Raw genomic sequence first — 21422 nt, 5'->3', positions numbered from 1 at the left:
GGTCTCCAGCCTCAGTCCGATGAACATGCCTCCCTCCAAAGGCATCCCTGCCCGCTGCCGGACAGCACCAATCACCCCAAAGTTCTTTCCTCTGCACAGATGGCTCTGTAGAACTCCACCCATCCGTCTTCTTTTCTTTTTCTTTTTTGTCGGCACCATGTGGGATCTTAGTGCCCTGACGCGGGATGGAAGCCACGCGTCGCTGCACTGAAAGCGCACGGTCTGGACCTCTGCACCACCAGGGAAGTCCCTCACCGTCCACCTTTGCTCTGCTGTCTGAGTCATCTGACTGGTCCAGGGCCCCTTCCTCAGCCTAGTGCCCAGAATGCAAACTCGGCCACCGCATTTCTTCTCTTCCACATGCTGACTATAACTACTCATCGTGTCGCATGGCTTCTACACACCAGGGACATTTTAGAAGTTCGTGAACACTGTCATTACACAATGAGAACTGCCACTGTGGTTTCACTGTCAGCTCATTTTGGATCCCTAACAATTAATATTTTTGCCAGCTTCCTTGTCAAGATGCACTCACAAGGAAGACAGAATGTTCAGGAGCCTTGGTCTTCAGCTTTACAGATATTTAAAATATTTCTCCATCTGCTTCCTCTAATCACTGAATTGGGCTGAAAGGCTTTGAAAATAAGTATTTGTCTATGAACATTACTTTTTCCTGATAATTTGCCCATATCAAGGGACTTAATGAAATCAGAGTCTTTAGCTGCTCAGCCCCTAAACACAGAGGAAAATATTACTATCAGTAATATTCACTCCAAGATGATGCTTAATGTGATATCCCAGTATTACTCTTGAGAAACTTAGAGAAATGAGACGATATTAAAGTCTGGAATGGGTAGACTATATTCAGCTCATACAGCCACCGTCATGGCCATGTTTGCTTTTGCTTACTTTTTAAAGTGTGTCCAAAGAAGACATACAAATGGCTAACAAACACGTGAAAAGATGCTCAACATCACTCATTATTAGAGAAATTCAAATCAAAGCCACAATGAGGTACCATCTCATGCTGGTCAGAATGGCCGCCATCTAAGTCTACAAACGATAAATGCTGGAGAGGGTGTGGAGAAAAGGGGACCCTCTTACACTGCTGGTGGGAATGCAAACTAGTACAGCCACTATGGAGAACAGTGTGGAGATTCCTTAAAAAACTGGAAATAGAACTGCCATATGGCCCAGCAATCCCACTGCTGGGCATTCACACTGAGGAAATCAGAATTAAAAGAGACACGTGTACCCCAATGTTCATCACGGCACTGTTCACAATAGCTAGGACATGGAAGCAACCTAGATGTCCATCAGCAGGCGAATGCATAAGGAAGTTGTGGTACAGATACACCATGGGACATTACTCAGCTATAAAAAAGAACACATTTGAGTCAGTCCTAATGAGGTGGATGAAGTCATTATACAGAGTGAAGTCAGAAAGAGAAACACCAATGCAGTATACTAACGCATATATATGGAACCTAGAAAGATGGTAGTGATGACCCTATATGCGAGACAGCAAAAGAGACACAGATGTAAGGACAGACTTTTGGACTTTGTGGGAGAAGGTGAGGGTGGGATGTGAGAAACAGCACTGAAACATGTATATTATCATACGTAAAACAGATGACCAGTGCAAGTTCAATTCATGAAGCAGGGCACTCAAAGCTGGTGCTCTGAGACAACCCAGAGGGATGGGGTGGGGAGGGGGCGGTTAGGATGGGGACACATGTGCACTTGTGGCTAATTCATGTTGATGCATGGCAAAAACCACCACAACACTGTAAAGTAATTAGCCTCCAATTAAAATAAATAAACTAGTTAAAAAAATTAGGTGTGCAACAAAAGTTAGTGACTTAATTTTTAAAAATTGATTCTCTTTCTAAGAAAATCACCTTGAACCTAATTCATGAATATCTTTAAAGATTTCATAAAATATAAATGGGGAAGGGATTTTGAACCTTACCAAGATTTCCTTAATTTCCCAGTGTTGCTAGTGAGTTAACACAGGAGTTGATCTATAGTTCACATATACATCAATTCTTCAGAAATGCATTGGCACAGCCAGTCCTAGCCTTCCTGCCAGGTTGATAAATGCCTTTGGGAGACGGTGTAGAGGAAGGTGGTGATGGGTTCTTGGAATAGGCTCTAGAAACAGGGACAATGGGGTGGCCCTAGATGATGTTACTTTGCTCTGGATTTGGGGTCAGAGAATTATATGTAACAATGTCTTGCTTAATTTGTGGTTGGAAGAGCTGATAAATCTAGTCCTAGTACCAATCTAGTCCTAGTACTGGGCTGGCCAAAAAGTTCATCTGGGTTCTTTGGCCAACCCAATATATGCTCTTGAGTGTTATAAACACATTTCAGTCAGGTCTTCTGCATTGGATTAAGGATGTGAACAGTCTCAGGTCTTGGGACAAGCCACTTAATCTCAGTCTGTCCATCTTTATAATTGGGATAGTGATACCTACTTTAGTGGGTTGTTAGGATTAAAAGTAAATATAATATAAATCATATTTCAAATGCTTCTTAAGCCTTATTCAAAATATGTTGCTATTCAGTTGCCAAGTTGTGTCTGATTTTTTGTGACCTCATGGACTGCAGCACACTAGGCCGTCCTGTCTAATTCAAAATATGGTGACATACAAATCTACTTATATTATTTGATCCTCATGAAAACATGCAGAGTGACCTGAGAGAACAGCCAGTGAAATTAAATCAATAAATCTTTCCTTCAAGTTTAACACACTACCCCAAGAATAGATTGACATGTTGATGTATCCTTATTTAAATGGAATTAGCTACTTCTGCACTGTTATGGGGGGAAAACACTAAAAAATACTAGCCTTCCTTAAAAGATTTAATAAACATCACACCTGTCTGCACATGTATTAATTTTCCTGGACAACTAAGTAAGGGGCTCTGTAAGTCTAGGGGCATCCTAGGTGGCTCAGTGGGTAAAGAATCTGCCTGCAATGCAAGAGATGCAGGCAGGCACAAGTTTGATCCCTGGGTTGGGAAGATCCCCTGGAGGAGGGAAGGCAACCCACTCCCATATTCTTGCCTGGAAAATCCCATGGACAGAGGAGCCTGGCGAGCTACAGTTCATGGGATCACAAAGACTTGGACATGACTGAAGTGACTAAACACACATGCATGTAAGTCTAGAATAAAACATCCTAGAGGTGCTACCAGACATGGAACAGACTGGATCCAAATCAGGAAAGGACATCAAGGTATATTATCACCCTTCTTATTTAACTTATATGCAGAGCACATCATGAGAAATGCCAGGCTGGATGAAGCGCAAGCTGGAATCAAGATTGCTGGGAGAAATATCAATAACCTCAGATATGCAGATGACATCATCCTTATGGCAGAAACTGAAGAGGAACTAAAGAGCCTCTTGATGAAAGTGAAAGAGGAGAGTGAAAAAGCTGGCTGAAAGCTCAACATTCAGAAAACTAACATCATGGCATCTGGTCCCATAACTTCATGGCAAATAAACGGAGAAACAATAGAAACAGTGACAGATTTTACTTTCTTGGGCTACAAAATCACTGCAGATGGTGACTGCAGCCATGAAAGTAAAAGACACTTGCTCCTTGGAAGGAAAGTTATGACCAACCTAGACAGCTTATTAAAAAGCAGAGACATTACTTTGCCAGCAAAGGTCCGTCTAGTCAAAGCTATGGTTTTTCCAGTAGTCATGTATGGATGTGAGAGTTAGACCATAAAGAAAGGTGAGCACTGAAGAATTGATACTTTTGAGCTGTGGGGTTGGAGAAGACTCTTAAGAGTCCCTTGGAGTGCAAGGAGATCCAACTAGTCCATCCTAAAGGAAATCAGTCCTGAATATTCATTGGAAGGACTGATGCTGAAGCTGAAACTCCAATACTCTGGCCACCTGATGTGAAGAACTGACTCATTTGAAAAGACCCTGATGCTGGGAAAGATTGAGGGCAGGAGGAGAAGGGGATGACAGAGGATGAGATGGTTGGATGGCATCACTGACTCAATGGACCTGAGTTTGAGTAGGCTCCAGGAGTTGGTGATGGACAGGGAGGCCTGGCGTGCTGCAGTTCACAGGGTTGCAAAGGACAGGACCGAGTGAACTGAACTGAGAAGTGCTACATTCCTGTGTCTTTTGCAAATATCACTGAAAAGAGGGAGGAATGCTTCTTTACATATTCTAGTGTAGTACAAGAAAAAAAAAGAGGCTCTGAGGGTTGGAAATAAGCTGGCATAGACCACTGCTTGAGGAAGCAGTGTGGTAAGCCCTAATTAACCCCATTAGATACAGGAATGCGGGTGTGTGCACATAGAGGCATTCATGATGGAGTCACGTATATAAGACATACTCTACAAGTCTCCTTTTCTTGCCAGCACAGAGCCCAATGCTGGGTACAAAGTAGATACAATAAATATTTGCTGCATGAATAAAAAAAATTAATGGCATGGGAGAGCAGCAAGAGGACTCGGATTCCAGTCCCAACTCAGTCCATAATTACCCCAGAGGCCTTGGGCAACATATATAAATCTTTCCAGGTCTCAATTTCTTTATTAGAAAACTGAACAAGATCTGTTTGCCCAATGTAATTCAGAGTTATGAGCTGCAAGTTACCTAATGTATATAGAAATAATTTTAAAAATTAGAAGCATATTGAATTAAAATGATTACAATGACTACACATGACAAAAAACTGGCCTTGAAAAGTTCTCTCTCTGTGCTCAAAACTATCCCTGTGTAGTAGCCAGGAAAGATTGAAGTTTTGGGATAATCTGGTTCCCAGACATCACTTCTTTCACAAAGGAACAAGGTCTTAATTACTGAACACCAAAGGATGGGGGGCAAGCCTCAGCTTCCTGTTGTACAAAATAGAGGAGCCAGGAAATTATCTCTAGGCTTATTTAGCTAAAAACAACAAATAACAGTAACAATAAACACCACCTATCACTGATTTTATGTTTTTGGTGTTTAACTGAGTTATGAGAACCTATGGAAGAGAGTTTTTCATTCATTCAGGTCAAGAGTACCAAAATTAAAATACACTGACTTAAAAGTACTCAGCCATTAAAAAGAATTTATTTGAATCAGTTCTAATGAGATGGATGAAACTGGAGCCCATTATACAGAGTGAAGTAAGCCAGAAAGATAAAGACCATTACAGTATACTAACACATATATATGGAATTTAGAAAGATGGTGACAATAACCCTATACACAAAACAGAAAAAGAGACACAAATGTACAGAACAGACTTTTGGACTCTGTGGGAGAAGGTGAGGGTGGGATGTTTCAAGAGAACATCATCGAAACATGTATATTATCTAGGGTGAAACAGATCACCAGCCCAGGTTGGATGCATGAGACAAGTGCTCGGGGCTGGTGCACTGGGAAGACCCAGAGGGATCGGGTGGAGAGGGAGGTGGGAGGGGGGATCCGGATGGGGAATACATGTAAATCCATGGCTGATTCACGTCAATGTATGACAAAACCCACTACAATATTGTAAAGTAATTAGCCTCCAACTAATAAAAATAAATGAAAAATTTAAAAAAAAAAGTCAGTCTTAATCAGGACATTTTGGGGAAATAAATGTGCAGCTTTTTAGTAGAATTTGTATATGTTTCTATCAAAGTTAAGAGTAGTTTCAGCTTCTCTTTTTTAAAAGTTAGTTTACTTATTTTAATTGGAGGCTAATTACTATACAATATTGTGGTGGTTTTTGCCATGCTTTGACATGAATCAGCCACGGGTGCACACGTGTCCCCTTCCTGAACCCTCCTCCCACCTCCCTCCCCATCTTATCCCTCTGGGTTTTCCCAGTGCACTGGCTTTGAGTGCATTGATTTACCAATGCATGCACTGGTGATCTATTTCACATATGGTAATGTACATGTTTCAATGTTATTCTCTCACATCATCCCACCCTCTCCCTCTCCCACAGAGCCCAAAAGTTTGTTCTTTATATCTGTGTCTCTTTTGCTGTCTTGCGTATAGAGTCATCATTACTCTCTTCCTAAATTCCATATATATATATATATATATATAAATGCATTAACATACTGTATTAGGTGCTTCTCTTTCTGGCTTACTTCACTCTGTATAATAGGCTCCAGTTTCATCCATGTCATTATAACTGACTCAAATGCATTCTTTTTTTATGGCCGAGTAATATTCCACTGTGTATATGTACCACAACTTCCTTATCCATTCATTGGCCGATGGACATCTAGGTTAAATTCAGCTTCTTTTGTGAGAAACGTCTGCTGCAATTCATTCTTTTGCCTGCTGTGACTCTAGGCTTAAATTCTCACCCCACAAGTGATGCTGAGGCATCTGAGTAAACTGTGCTTGCTCCGCACACACCTCTGAGATGACTAGCAGGCTGTCTCTGCGGGTGGTTGCTGTGTTTCTGCTCATTTCTACTACATGACAAGAGCCGTAGGTCTGTTACTGACTTCTTATCATGAATTACCTTTGATGAGTTTAACAGCAGCCTTGGTGTATTATCAGGAAAACTGCTTGCCTAACACAGACTATATTTTCCATTAGCAGCTTTACTGAAACGTCAAATTTTAGTTGGTTTCTCAGGCATTTTATTTGACTCATTTAGTGGTGATATTGCAAACTGGTGGTCCAGGAGATGCATCCCATTTTATTTTTCAGCCTACATGGTATTTCAGAAAAAGTCTGTCTTAGTGTCAATATTTAAAGAAGAGGAGGTTCACATATGACCTGATTCTACGATTCTCCTTTAGAGAATGAAGGTGGCTTACAGACTCTCAAGACACCAGAGGTGGGAACTGAGTCTGACTTGCCCTCTGGACAGGAATGAGGGCTCCCTGTTTTCCACTCAGGACCGACTTCCTTCATTTACTTCCATTGATTTGGAATTCCTCTTCCAATGTATTACTGGGAATATTTATTTAACTTTGGGTTTAAATGTTTTGCTCTCAGGCTGGACCACATCTGACAATTGAAAATCATCCCTGTATCTTAGCAAAAGCAACTCTAGCTCTGGGCCCAGATGAGCCCTGGGTTTGTTTGGGATCACGGCTCCTTCGTTCTGCTCTTTCTGTATCTCATCTAATGGACACTTGAAAAACCATTTCCTTAGTTTCCATTTCAAAGTGAAGAGGTTGTTACAGAAAGTGAGAGACAAGTAGCATTTCACTGCCAACTGCAATGAGAGGGTCAAAAACAACTGACCATCGCCATTTCCTCCAAACTAGGCACGCTAGCATCTCCACTATATTCAGGGCTAGGATGGCCATTACTGCTGCCTTCTCATCCCATGATCCCAACAGCAGATATCATCTCTCTCTCTTTTTTTTTTTAAAACTGGAGTAGAGTTGCTTTACAATGTTGTGTAGTTTCTGCTGTAGAGCAAAGTGACTCAGCTACACATTTACATACATCCCTTCACTTTTGGATTCCCTTCATTACAGAGCACTGAGCAGAGTGCCCTGAGCCATTCAGTAGGTTCTCATTAGCTATCTATTTTATATTTAGTATCAATAGTGTACCAAGAAGAACTAAAGAGCCTTTTTTTGGACTCCCAAATTACTGCAGATGGTGACGGTAGCCATGAATTAAAAGATGCTTGCTCCTTGGAAGAAAAGCTATGACCAACCTAGACAGCATATTAAAAAGCAGAGACATTACTTTGCCAACAAAGGTCTGTCTAGTCAAGGCTGTGGTTTTTCCAGTGGTCAGGTATGGATGTGAGAGTTGGACTATAAAGAAAGCTGAGCTCCAAAGAATTGATGCTTTTGAACTGTGGTGTTGGAGAAGACTCTTGAGAGCCCCTTGGACTGCAAGGATATCCAACCAGTCCATCCTAAAGGAGATCAGTCCTGGGTGTTCATTGGAAGGACTGATGCTGAAGCTGAAACTCCAAAACTTTGGCCAACTGATGCGAAGAACTGACTCATTGGAAAAGACCCTGATGCTGGGAAAGTTTGAAGGCAGGAGGAGAAGGGGATGACGGAGGATGAGATGGTTGGATGGCATCACCGACTGGATGGACCTGAGTTTGAGTAAGCTCTGGGAGTTGGTGATTGACAGGGAAGCCTGGTGTGCTGCAGTCCATGGGGTCACAAAGAGTCAGACACGACTGAGCGACTGAACTGATCAATAGTGTATAGATTGGGATTCACACTTATTTCTTTGGCTTTCTTTTATAAATGGCAGATCCTCCTTGACACACCACTATTTCTTCTGCATCCTGCAGCTAACCTTCAAGTTTGGAAATAGGCTCTCTTATGGACTGTACATTGCTTAAATGACTTGGTTAAGTAACCATATTCTCTGCTTCCTTTTACGAGAAGAGAAAGGATTTCCTCAGGCTGATATGTAAAAGCTGAGCGCGCCCTGCAGTCACTGCACATGAACCAAGTGCTGCTCTCTGCTCCTGGCGGCCATGTGCATGGTGGCCGGTGCTGGGCTTGGAAGGTGCAGCCCAGGCCACCCTCCCTCCTCATTAGGGCAGTTCATAAGCCAAGCCTGTGCGGTGGCAAACTTTATTCCATTTTAGATGGTATCATAACTATTAGAAAGCATTATATAAACATTGTTTCATGGGAAGGCTGGGCGAGTTAATTCTCACTATTGCTTGACAACAGGGCAAAATCCATTTTTTAGGGAGGCCAGCTCTGTACCTTGCAGGCCATTAGTGGGATTTCCACTGAGGAACAGTAAAATGTGTTAAATAATACTCCTAAAGAAACAGTTTTCAAAATTTAGTGTGCATAAGAGAGGAGCTTCAGGCTTCCCAGGTGGCACTAGTGGTAAAGAACCTGCCTGCCAATGCAGGCACTGGAGACATAAGAAATGTGGGTTCAATCCCTCAGTCGAGAAGATCCCCTGGAGGAAGGCATGCAATCCACTCCAGTATTCTTGAAAGAGAATCCAAAGGACAGAGGAGCCTGGTGGACCATGAGTTGGGCACAACTGAAGCGACGTAGCAGCAGTAGGAAAAGAGTTTATTAAAAATGTATTTCCTAGACTTCCCCATGGAGATGATAACAAAGTCTCTAGGGGGAACAAGAATATGCATTTTTTTATGAAGCCTCCAGCTCTTGGTCCAAGGATCATTTGTGGAAAAAGCAGTCCAAAAGATGCCAAGATATTTGTGCCCTGGAGATTTATGATTGCTCTTAGAAAACTTTTACCAACAACAAGGTCTTACTGTATAACACAGGGAAGTATTCTCAGTATCATGTGACAAACCATAATGGAAAAGAAAAAAATTTTTTAAAAGAACACACACACACACCTATATCAAAATCACTTTGCTATACAGCAGTAATTAACATAGCATTGAAAATCAACTGTACTTCAACAAACAAACAAAAATCTTTCACTAGGACCATAAAGAAGATGTGTGGAAATAAAGACTAATGCTGGAAAATTCAGAGGTAACTCAATACAGTGACGAAGAGCTTGAGCTCCAGAGTCTGAGAATTTTGATCCAAATCCTGGCTCCGTCATCTAAAGGCTAGGTGATTTAGTGAGGCTGTGTTTCTGTTAAAGTAAATTATCTCATCTGGCAAATGGCTGGAGACTGTTGCAAAAAAGGGTCACCATGTTCTCCCTCTCCACATCCAATCCCCTCTGCAATCTTTGTGGTTCCTCCTCCAAGTAGAGTCCTCATCGCTTGAACCTGGTCCAACCTCGTGACCCGCTGTAGCCACGAGAAGGAGGTAGAAGTAATGCTGTGTAGTTCTGAGCTGAGGCTGGGATCTTGGGATCCCTGCCATGTGAACAAGTCTGGATCACTGCTGAAGATGAGAGACCACAGACAGCAGAGAGGGAAGGACTCAGTAGAGGTCTTGCTAAATCATCCAGCTTCCCACATCTGCCATGTGACAGCAGACAGGAGTGAGCTTAGCTGAGACCAGAAGAACCCAGCCCAAACTGCTGACCCACAAAATTATGAGCAAAATAAATGGTTGCTTTCAAATTCACTACATGTGGGGGTCGTTTGTTACCCAGCAAAAGCTAATTGATACAAGGTAATATATTAATATAATTAAAGTACTCTTTTATATAATTGCTATAAAATACCTAAGAAAAAATGCTTAAATAAACCTCAGTATATATTAGCTAGTTTTACCATTTGATACGTGCTGACAGAAAAATCAGAGTTAGGATCAAATGGACATCAGGCACTAAGTGTGTCCTGTGGTAACAGATTCAACCCCATCCACCCACCTCCTTCATCAGTTTCTCCTTTTCCACTTTTAAGGACAAACATGTTAGCTGAGTAGACCTCAGTATATATTAGGCAAGTAAATATTTGTATATAGCCTTAATCTTAAAAGTTGGCTCAGATGAGATAGTGGGAAGTATTAGGGAACTACTATAGACTCAAAAATTACAGAAAGTTTGTAGAGAAGAAGGTTTAATTATTTGAAAATAATTATTTGCAAAGGCTTTGGGAGAGTGAAAATAGATGAAAAGCACTTCAGTTACAACTAGCATAAACCAGTTGTGTTGCTGTTGGCAAGGAACTCACTTCTCTGAATTTCATTTTATTCATGCTTGAAATGTGGATGAGATGATTTGGGTTTCAAGGACAGTGTGAGGATTTAAGAATGTATATAAAATATATAACAAAAAAGTGGCATTAAATAAACATCAGCCCTATTAGTAATAGTAGCTTTATACAAAAGATTATAGAATTCTGAGTTTGGTAATTATACTGGCAAAGCAGGCTGAATAGAAAAGAGGGTCCCCTGTGTATTTAATGTCGGAGAAGGAACTCATTCATAAGTTTATAATCATACATTTGTGACTTAAACTTCTGAAGTACATGCGGATACGGAAAACAAGTCATGAAATGCATTTGCCTGCTGAGAAATGCTTCCAAAAAGCATTCTGAAAAGCATCGGGCAAGCACTGTGCAATATGGCTCTATGATGTGACCTAAGGAATTTTGAAGGCTTCCTCCAAAAAATGCACACTAAGGCTGTTATGAAAGTTCACACAGATTTAGATGGTAGGATTTACGGAGATTTAAAATCTCCTTTTAAGTTTTGGTTCTATTATAATGTGGGGCTCCAAGAAGCTCAAGGTTGTTTTGGCAAATGAAGGAAACTTGGATTCTTTCAAATCTTGGATTTCTATTTTAAACCTTAAATGATGCTGCTAAAGTGCTGCACTCAATAGGCCAGCAAATTTGGAAAACTCAGCAGTGGCTACAGGACTGGAAAAGGTCAGTTTTCATTCAGATCCCAAAGAAAGACAATGCCAAAGAATGTTCAAACTACCACACAATTGCACTCATCTCACATGCTAGTAAAGTAATGCCCCAAATTCTCCAAGTTAGGCTTCTACAGTATGTGAACCGAGAACTTGCAGATGTTCAAGGTGGACTTGAAAAAGGCAGAGGAAACAGAGATCAAATTGATGACATCCATAGGATCATAGAGAAAGCAAGATAATTTCAGAAAAACATCTGCTTCTGTTTCATTGACTACATTAAAGCCATTGACTATGTGGATCACAACAAACTGTGGAAAATTCTTCAAGAGATGAGAATACCAGACCACTTTACCTGCCTCCTGAGAAATCTGTATGCAGGTCAAGAAGCAACAGTTAGAACTGGACATGGAACAACGGGCTGGTTCCAAGTTGGGAAAGGAGTACGTCAAGGCTGTATATTGTCACCCTGCTTATTTAACTTATAGGCAGAGTACATCATGCAAAATGCTGGGCTGGATGAAGCACAAGCTAGAATCATGATCACAGGGAGAAATATCAATAACCTCATATATGCAAATAACACCAACCTTATGGCAGAAAGTGAAGAGGAACTAAAGAGCCTCTTGATGAAAGTGAAAGAGGAGAGTGAAAAAGCTGACTTAAAACTCAACATTCAAAAAACTAACATCATGGCATCTGGTTCCATCACTTCATGGCAAATAGATGGGGAAACAATAGAAACAGTGACAGACTTTATTTTCTTAGGCTGCAAAATCACTGCAGATGGTGATTGCAGCCATGAAACTAAAAGACACTTGCTCCTTGGAAGAAAAGCTATGACAAACCTAGACAGCGTATTAAAAAGCATTACTCTGCTAACAAATGTCTGTATAGTCAAAGCTATGGTTTTGCTGGTAGTCATGTATGGATATGAGTTGAACCATAAAGAAGGCTGAGTGCTGAAGAATTGATGCTTTTGAACTGTGGTGTTGGAAAAGACCCTTGAGAGTCCTTTGGACTATAAAGAGATCAAACCAGTCAATCCTAAAGGAAATCAGTTCTGAATATTCACTGGAAGGTCTGATGCTGAAGCTGAAGCTCCAATAACTTTGGCCACCTGATGTGAAGTGCTGAATCATTAGAAAAGACCCTGATGCTGTGAAAGGTTGAAGGCAGGAGAAGGGGACGACAGAGGATGAGATGGTTGGATGGCATCTCCAAACTGATGGACATGAGTTTGAGTAAACTCCAGGAGATGGTGAAGGACAGGGAAGCCTGTGCTGCAGTGCATGGGGTCATGATTACTGTCCAAAGACCACTTCCTATAAGTAGGAACAACAATATTTCAGAAGTAGGCCACCAAGCAGAGTTTACATAATGGGGGAAGTGAGAAGAGCTCTCTCCAGGTCCGCTGGCTGAGAAGTTTGGAGCTGACCGGCATCTCTCCTGATGCACTGTGTGTGGCAAACTGTTTGCTAGAGACTCAAAGAATTTTAGTACCCAGAAGCTAAGACTATGAGTTGGTTTTCAATAGTCAGGTGATAGATATTACTCAACAATTTTGTCATATTACTCAACAAGTTTGAAAAGGGTGAAGCTTTGTTATGCTTTTGAAATAACCATTAGAAATGCAGATTAGAAATCAGTGACAAACAATACCAAATGGAGTATCTTTTAAAATTTCATTTCTAACCAGTTAAAATGAAGGTCCTGCTGCCCAGTTGGCTGGTATCAGTTTCTAAGCAGCTGTTTTGGCTGAGCTGCTTTCATCAGAGAGCTTAAGGGAAAAATACAGAAACCAGCTTCCAGCGCGGCACACTCATGCTGCCCGCACACACAAAACAGTGTACCTTTGCATGTTTCTTCTTTAAAGAATTGAGCTCTTTCTGCTGTTTCTTTAAATGCTTCAAGTAAGCCTGTGGAAAAAGCAAATAAGCTTTGTGTAATACTACCACAATGATTAAAGCCAGTGAGAAACAAAAATACAACCGCTTTACCAATAGAACAAAAGAGTGCTGACAATATGACCCAGCAATTTTACCTTCATCTGCTTTAAATCTTCTATCCTCACTTGAGGGATCAGTTCAATACCTGAAACAAAGTTACTGTTTATATTAAACAAAAAGTCACTGTGTAATTAGAATAAACAATCATATCAAATTCAGCTTTGAAATCACATCTAAAGACATTGAAGCAGCTTTACACACGTTAAGGCTGTAAACATCTTGGTTTCCTATTACAGGACAATTAACTAGACACTTACCAGAAACCTTTCTGGCCTGAGGTCAGGTCCCCTACTAGCAGAGACTGAGAAGAGGGTTTATGTGCATGTCATTTATGCGGAAGGGCTCTCAGGAGAAACCCCTGGGGGTGAGAGAAGCAATATGGGGTAGAAGAAGAAACCTGGGGGTCTTCCTGGCTGAAATCCAGCTTTAGTCTGATCCTGCAAGTTGTTAGCATAAATGGCCCTCCAGGGTTATTCTACCTGGAGGTAAGGAGACAGGGCTTGTGTAACCCCAGAGCACTCAGTTAAAGTGTCAGAAGTTTTACAAAACCCTCTAGGCATTTCCAGACAAGAGAACTCCCAAGGTCTGAGGGCAACCCCAGGGAGAAAAGTGCAGCTGTGGTTGGCAGTCCGCCAGTGTCCCTCCCAGCTGAAGGACGGGCGGCAGCCCATGAAGGAGCTCTGACCAGGCACAACAGCATCTATTACAGTCCCTGTTAGCATCCTATCAGTCTACTAACTACCAACTCTATTGCCAGCTTAACATTGTTTTCAGCCCCTTTCCTTTACTGAATTTAATTCTAGCATTTAAGTGATACGCTACTAAGTCCAGGAATGCCCTTAACATACAGAAAATAATGAAATCAAATCAGTGTAGAACAGGACGCAGTCATGAGCACCTAGAGTAACACACTAAGTCATCCTGCTGTTGGGAGTGATGCTAAGCCAGGTGTTGTCATGGCAACCACACTTGCAGGCGAAACCCAAAATGCATTCTGTTTGACTGCAGATTTTCATCTTAGGTAAAGAAGATGAATGTGCATTCTATAGATTTCCATTAGAATCCTAAAGGCTAAGTGTGAGATACTCAAGAAAGACAGGTATCAAATTCTAGGGTCTTGTTTTTCAGTTGCACTCATTTTAAGAAGACATGTACATCCAGGCTGAGGGTGGTAAGGACAGTAAAAGAGTCACGGCAGAGAGAAATCAGTCTTTAGATCTCTAACACTTTGTGATAGGGATGTCAAGGGATCATGGGACTCTTCTCTGATCTCTGAGGTCTGACATCACAATCTAATTCCTGGCTTTACTGCAGGCCGTGGACGTCTATCCTGACATTGCAAAGAACTCCCTATCTTTGGGTCTCTTTTCTGTCTTCTATAAAATGAACACACAGAATTGGGAGGCATGCAAGGTGCTCTAGAGCCCTAACAAATACTAAGAGTCTGATCTAGTCCGCTGAGACTGTGTTCTGGTCTTGGTTCAATGAAATCTTGATTGACAGGACCCTATGAAAACAGAAGGGCTTCCTAGGTGGCTCAGTGTAAAGAATCCACCTGCCAATGCAGGAGATGCGGGTTTGATCCCTGGGTTTGGAAGATCCCTTGGAGAAGGAAATGGCAACCCACTCCAGTATTCTTGCCTGGAAAATCTCATGGACAGAGGAGCCTGGCAAGCTACATTCCATGGGGTTGCAAAAGAGTTGGATATGACTTAGTGACTAAACAACAACAATAACATGAAAACAAACCTCCCTCAACCCTGGTTTTGCTTTTTTTTTTTAAGAGAAAGACACATTGTAAAAATGTTAGTTTCTATGAAAGGTTTAGGAAGTTAGGGGAAAAAACCACACTCTACAGAACAGGAACTGGTACAGGCCTGGCTCCATCTCTACACTCAGAGCAGCTTGTCTAATAGGACTTCCAGTGAGAGTGAATATGTTCCATCTGTGAACTGTCCAGGGCACCTGAGACGCTCAAGTTTTTAGTTTTAAGCCTAAAAAGCCACATGTGGCCTGTGGCTTCTGTATCAGACTGTGTAGGTCTCCAGGTTTCCCTGGTGTGAAAGTAGGGGTGAATTTGCAAATTTGGGGCCCCAAAGATTTTAAATAGTTGAAGTTTCAGTACATACGGTTTTTGTTTTTATCAATACAGCTCATTAAAAATGACTTCTTTTCTCTCAAACTGTAATTTGGAGATCAACTAGTTGAGTTTTCTCAATTGCTTAATCTTAAAATTAAAGAAGAACATCAAGCAGCACTAGTGCAGTTATTACTATTGGGCTGTGTGTCTAATAGAATCCTGTAGAGCTTCAGAGCCCGTCATGATCACAGACATTCACAGCAGATGCTGCTGGGCGCCACCTGACGCTTCCTTCCTGACATAGGACTTCTCTTCAATTCTTCTTCGTGGCTCAGACAGGACATCTTTCTTCCTTTCTCATGCAGAGGGACCGCTCCCCTTCTCTCAATTCAGCTCTCCCTCAGAGCCTGTTTCTCTGTACACCCCTCTCTGGCATTTTCCCTCTCCTCTTCACTGGCTCCCACCAACATGCAAGTGTTCTCCACAGCAACTATTTCATATCTTCAATCATCAATTTTTCTAACCTGGTTTCCACTCTCATCACCCAAGCATCCCTGATTCAACAGTAACTATGCAGTTTTAACTTCTCTGGACTGTCTACACTACTTTCTCAAACTCATTCTTCTTGCAAATCTTTCTTTTTTTGTTTGTTTGTTTCCATTCCTGCTATCTTTCTAAGCAGTCTCACATCCTCTCTCTTCCCCTCTCTCCCATCTCCCTCCTCTTGACCTACCATAGTTTTGCTGTTCCATGTTTCTGTCCAGATGCACCCCCAACAGCTTGATGATGTCCAGGACAAGACTCATCTTACCCAAAACTGTCCCTCCTCTTGAGTTATCGGCTTCACTCAATGGTACCATCTCTTTCTGTGACCTGTGCTTGAAGTCCCTGAGTTACCTTCTTCCCCCCAAAACCGACACCCAAGTCACTGACTGATTTCCATGCTTTCTCTCCCTCTGAGTACATCCAGCCTAATCCAGGCTCTCCTTGCTGTTAGCATGGCTTGTTCATTCACCAGCCATTTACTTCCAGAGAAAAGACTCTAGATCTTCACTAGGCATGGTTCCAGGGTCATACTGGATGACAGAGGTGTGGTCTTGCCTGCAGTAACTCCTTTTTCTAGTTATTATCATGTTATATAAATATCACGTGAGTAAATATAATATAAATACAATGTGGTAAGTGTTAAATTAGAGGCATATATACCCTAATTCTTCACTGGCCCTTATCACTTATTCCCTCTTTTTAAAGACTATTCCCACCAAGACTGTACTAATCCTTGTAAAAACCCTCAGGGGTCACTCTCCATCCACAGGTGGTCCTAGGCCATCTCCAGATCAGACTTGCTCTGCCCCTTTCTGACCTCGGCTGCTTCCTGTGTGGCCTTGGTCTCTGCCTGGGCTCCTCCACCTTCTCTCCCTCCTCATGTCAGACCTGGGTTTCAAGGCCCAGCTCAGTTAGGATCCTATCCTTGAGTCTCGTCTGATCCCTGGCTGGAAGGGACCCCCTTCCTCCTATTTCCAGGCAGTCAGCCCTCATGAACACCACCTGGCCACAGTGTGGAAGCCTGTCTCACTGTGAGGTTCCTGAAGCTGTGAAGGCATTTCTCGTAGAACTGACCACTGTGCCTTAGAGGAGGCTCCCAAGTCTCCTGAACAAAAGGCCAAAATGAATCAGTGTGTAGACCCTCTTACTTAGGGTGTTGGCCTAAGGGAGGAGGGGAAAGGAGAGCTTCTTCAGTGGCTCCTTCCTGTGTAATCTTATTTGGACCAGAAGTGAAACAGTTCTGAACACAGTCATGGTCCCTTCTAGAACTAGGATCACTTCTGTGTTTTGTGTTGAAAAAATCTGTACAACGTGTTGAGTTGCAAGTTAGGCTTTATTTGGGGGCAAAATGAGGACAGCAGTGTGGGAGAGAGCATTTCAGAGAGCTCTGAAAAACTGCTCCAAGTAGGCGAAGGGAGGAGCTAGGGGGTTTTGCAACAAAGGGCAGGTAGTCTGAATGACAAAAGGTAACTGTTATTTAAAGAAACCAGGTATGTCATGTCAAGAAATTCAGCACTTTCCTATGTATTAGAAGGGTCTGGGCTCTCTGAAATCACTCCTTTCACATGTACCTCAGCTATCTGGTTCCAGTGTCCTGTGATTTCACATCCCGAGTTTCCTCGGGGCTCACCACAGGGAGTGGCTGCAGTCTGATGGCTGCTGGGTGGCAGGTATTCTTTCCTTCCTGAGTTCCCTCAGGGCTCACCAGCTCCCAGTCATTGGAGGCTACAACTGCTGATGCCTGTGACATCCTTTGTTTACTGATGTGGCAGGAAATATTCCATTTCTCATCTCTAAGCTGGTCACACTGCTTTTTCAGGCCACTAACTAATGTCTTTCTGTGCTGGTGAGCATGACACAAGACCTTTAACTAAACAAAAACTCTCCCATTTTCCACTGCCTGTCTCTGTCTGAGAGGCTGATGTTAAGAAAGACAGTGCTGGATGGAAAGCCCATATCCTGCATCATGACCTTGTTCCATGTTCTCTCCAGGGAGGAACAGGCATGCGGCTGCAGAGCACAATTCGGGCTGCTTTTGTGCCATCTCATTTCCTAATTTGTTTCTTAAAGCTCAATGCACATTGAATTTCCTGCTAAATTACCATGCTGCCTCGGTTAAGGAAAGCCTGTCATTCCTTACTTTAAACTGCAACACTGTGTGTGCTTACGTACACGGACAACTTGGCTGTCTTACACCAAAGATGCTGAATTCACATATAAATGGGAGATATTTATACTGAGGAGAAGACCATTAGGAAAAAGAGAAATTCTTAAAGTAACAAACCTGAGTTTTGTAAATGATTCATGGTCAAGGAGGATATTTAAAATATTTAATTATCATATGGAATGGGGACCATCCAATCAGAATGGATGCCTGAACAACAAGAATGGAAATCAACTTTAAATAATCAATTCAGTTATTCCCCTATACATCGACTGGATATCAGCACATGGAACATGTAATTCTTTGCAATGCAACCTCTTATGCTCTTCCATTACATCTACAGGTAACCACAGAGAACTGGCCTTCAAATGCCCATCTGATAATTGAACAAATAAATAATCATGGATGCTGAATATCTACCCATGGGGCAAAATTAGCAAAAAGGGGATCTAGGAATGTCAGGAACAATCATTATTCTGCTGGTTCATGAACTTACTGCTCATGCTTACGGTGGTACCTGCGGGAGAGAGGGAACGATTTTGCTACGCTCACTCTGTGAATGCCTTTTTTTCCTCACAAAAAGAGTACCAAATTTCAACATTTCTAGGTCTACTGATGTTGTATGTGGTACTAACTATGGTGCAGGGGATCTAGCAGATGAAACACTGCCTTCCTGTTAACCACTCAGAGAAATGGAGCAATTTGTTCAACCCACAGAAAACCTGCTGCTCTTGAGTTTTATGGAGCCCTGAACACTGGCAAAACTAACAGTTCTAAATTTCTGCATCAAAGTTTGGAAAACTGCTGGAACAGATAAGGAGCCCAGACAACTCTCTCTTACCTTTCTTGGCCTCCAGGCCAGCCCCCAGGGCAGCTGTGGCGGTTGGCCTGAGCTCCGAGCTGCTCTGAGGGGTCACATTAGCTTTGGCTGTGTTGGCTTTCCCTTTCTTGTCGTTCTTTGAAGTGTCACTGGGCACATCGGCGATGTCACTCTGGAACAGAAATGCTTATCTTGACCCAAATGAATGCCACCTAGAAGTCAGATATCTTACACATTCTCCCTTCTATTGAACCCAGTCTGTACCATCAACTGCTCCTCTGTATCCTAGCCTTTACTCCCTATATAGATCTTTGCTTCAGGAGTAAACATATGGTTTCCTCAGATCTGAGCCAAAAGAGGAAGGCCAAGGAAAGCAGGTGAAGCTCCTGTGCAATAAGTAGGCTATACCTTCTTTTTTCAAGCTACTGGAGAGATTTCTGTTTCCATTCTAAACTGAGGAGTAAGGGGAACTTGAAAAACAAGGAATGAAACCCCACAATGGTACACTGGCACTGAAGGTTGGATATAAAACTAGTAAAAAGTAAACAATAGTAAATGCCAATTTTATTTATTCACTGATTTAGGTGAACTGGTATTTCAATGTCTCACAAAAGCATCCTATATTTAAATGTTCCTAAAAGCATTATGGGTGTTTCCATTTCATTTCTAATGGGGCCAGGGTCCCCAGATGTGAGTGAAACCATAGTAATTAAGTGGGTCACATTTTATTAAATATGCTACATCCTCATAGACTTTTGAAACTGCTTTGTTGAAATGAAAGTTCGGTTTCAAAAACCACTTTTGAACTTATTCTATTAATTTATGACTTGGTCTTACTCTTATAATTAGTTAGACAACTTCCCCAACTCAGCTGTCTTTAATTGGCCATTGCTACCTGTCTTAATTGACTGTTGCTACTTACAGTTTCAATGCCCATAGCTCTCATTTGATCCGCTCTCTTTTCCGTAATGGAAAGAAATTTCTTTGGATCTGATAAAGCATCCACAATATCTGCAGGGAAAAAAGTCACTGAGCTGTGAATTCTCCATTTTACTGAAACACCTAGGAAAATTCAGCTAATAAACCACTCATAATCTCCAACTCCCATAATGCCTTCTGTCATGTACCTTCTCCTAGGACATAAAACAAGGCTAGAAAAAGTTAGTTGCTGAAAGCAAAAATAAGGAAGGGCAAGAATAAAAGGCCAGATCATTTTCTTAATTTCCCTCTAATTTTTTCCCAAATAAAGAAGACAGGGAGACAAGGCAAGCTAAGTGAATGGCTTTGGGGTCTGATGCTGAACTTGTGCGACTTTGAATAATGTGATCAACGCTTCCAGACTCAGTTTCCTTGTATGAAAATTAGAACTGATAGCACTCACCCTGTTCACAGTGCAGGAGCAACACTGGAAATGTTCAGTGAATAAGTACCTGGAGCACAATAGATGCCACCAGCATAGTCTTATATGCCACAGAAGCTAATGCATCTTTATAGCCAATGTTAATTCCATGTAGATAGAAAGAAATATTTCTCCAGTGTTTTCTCTGCTATAACTTGCACTCAAAGTTTCATCTTTTATATAACTTCATTAGAAGAGTTCCAAGTATTTTCAAATAGACTTTCACATAATTTTGCATAATTTGTCAGTACTATAGAAGGAATCCTTATTTTTATAACCTTAAAACAGTACACCTACAACTTTTAAAAAGTTGTACATTAAAAAATTTCCCCCTAGCAGAATCACCTTCCTAATTACATTTGTATGATTTTTAAAATTTTTCTTACATTTTTTTCTCTTTTAAAATGGAAAATAGTATACACACAAGTTAAACATTCAAATATATAAAACAAAAAGTAAACGTCTTTTCTCCCACCCATTCCACATCCAGCAGGTAACTACTGCTCTCCATCTCTTACATCTTTCTATCTTTTAAAACCTCGAATGGGTTCATAGTAGTTTTTTTTTCTAGAAATGCTATTTTTAAAATTTTAAAGTGTTAATGCAGTTCACATCAACATGCCTGCTTCATTTCAGCTCCGTCACTGGCTGACGTGGGGGCAGGGGCTGTTTCAGCGGCCCTGCCCTCTTTTTGTCTGTGATGACCAAGTTGTAAAAGTATGTGCCGCATCAAACTTGAAACTTCATGTTATCCTTATTTCTCTTCATCTTTCTTTAAAGACTCTTTTACTCTTTAAAAAGTTTTATTTATTTTTAATTGGAGGGTAATTGCTTTACAGGTTCATAGTTTTTTATACCTTTTTTTTGTTTAACTTCACATGTCTTAAAAACATTTCCATATCAGCAATACAGATCTCCTACATTATTTTTAAGGGCTACTTAAATATTCCATCTGTTGATTGGCCATAACTTGCCTAACTAGCTTCTTCTTGATGGACCACTCCATTATTTCCAGCTCACTGACATTATAAACAATACTCCGGGGAATGTCTGTGAACATGTCATGGTATATTTTTGCCTGTGCTCATAGAGTAAGTTTCTGGAAGTCAGAATGATGCATAAAGGTATCTGTCCTTTTGGGAGTCCTTGCCAAATTGCCTTTCGTGGAATTTTTCCTCCTGTC

At 41.4% G+C, this 21422-nt stretch overlaps 1 protein-coding gene across 6 annotated transcripts in view; it reads right to left on the bottom strand.

The window, feature by feature from the left end:
• PLCB4 (phospholipase C beta 4) overlaps positions 1-21422 on the bottom strand; it is a 454299-nt gene that overhangs the window by 23364 nt on the left and 409513 nt on the right. For all 6 annotated transcript variants that reach the window (XM_061125931.1, XM_061125930.1, XM_061125929.1 and 3 more), the window contains 4 exons: positions 19763-19851; positions 18862-19012; positions 13266-13315; positions 13075-13140 (listed from right to left, as the gene is read on the bottom strand). In XM_061125931.1, coding sequence (XP_060981914.1) covers positions 13075-13140; positions 13266-13315; positions 18862-19012; positions 19763-19851 — 356 coding nt within the window. The remainder of the gene's footprint in view (positions 1-13074; positions 13141-13265; positions 13316-18861; positions 19013-19762; positions 19852-21422) is intronic.

The sequence above is a fragment of the Dama dama genome, chromosome 23, assembly GCF_033118175.1.
Source record: "Dama dama isolate Ldn47 chromosome 23, ASM3311817v1, whole genome shotgun sequence".
Lineage (NCBI taxonomy): Eukaryota > Metazoa > Chordata > Mammalia > Artiodactyla > Cervidae > Dama > Dama dama.
The sequence above is the reverse complement of the archived record's forward strand: the minus strand, read 5'-3'. Positions and strand labels throughout refer to the sequence as shown.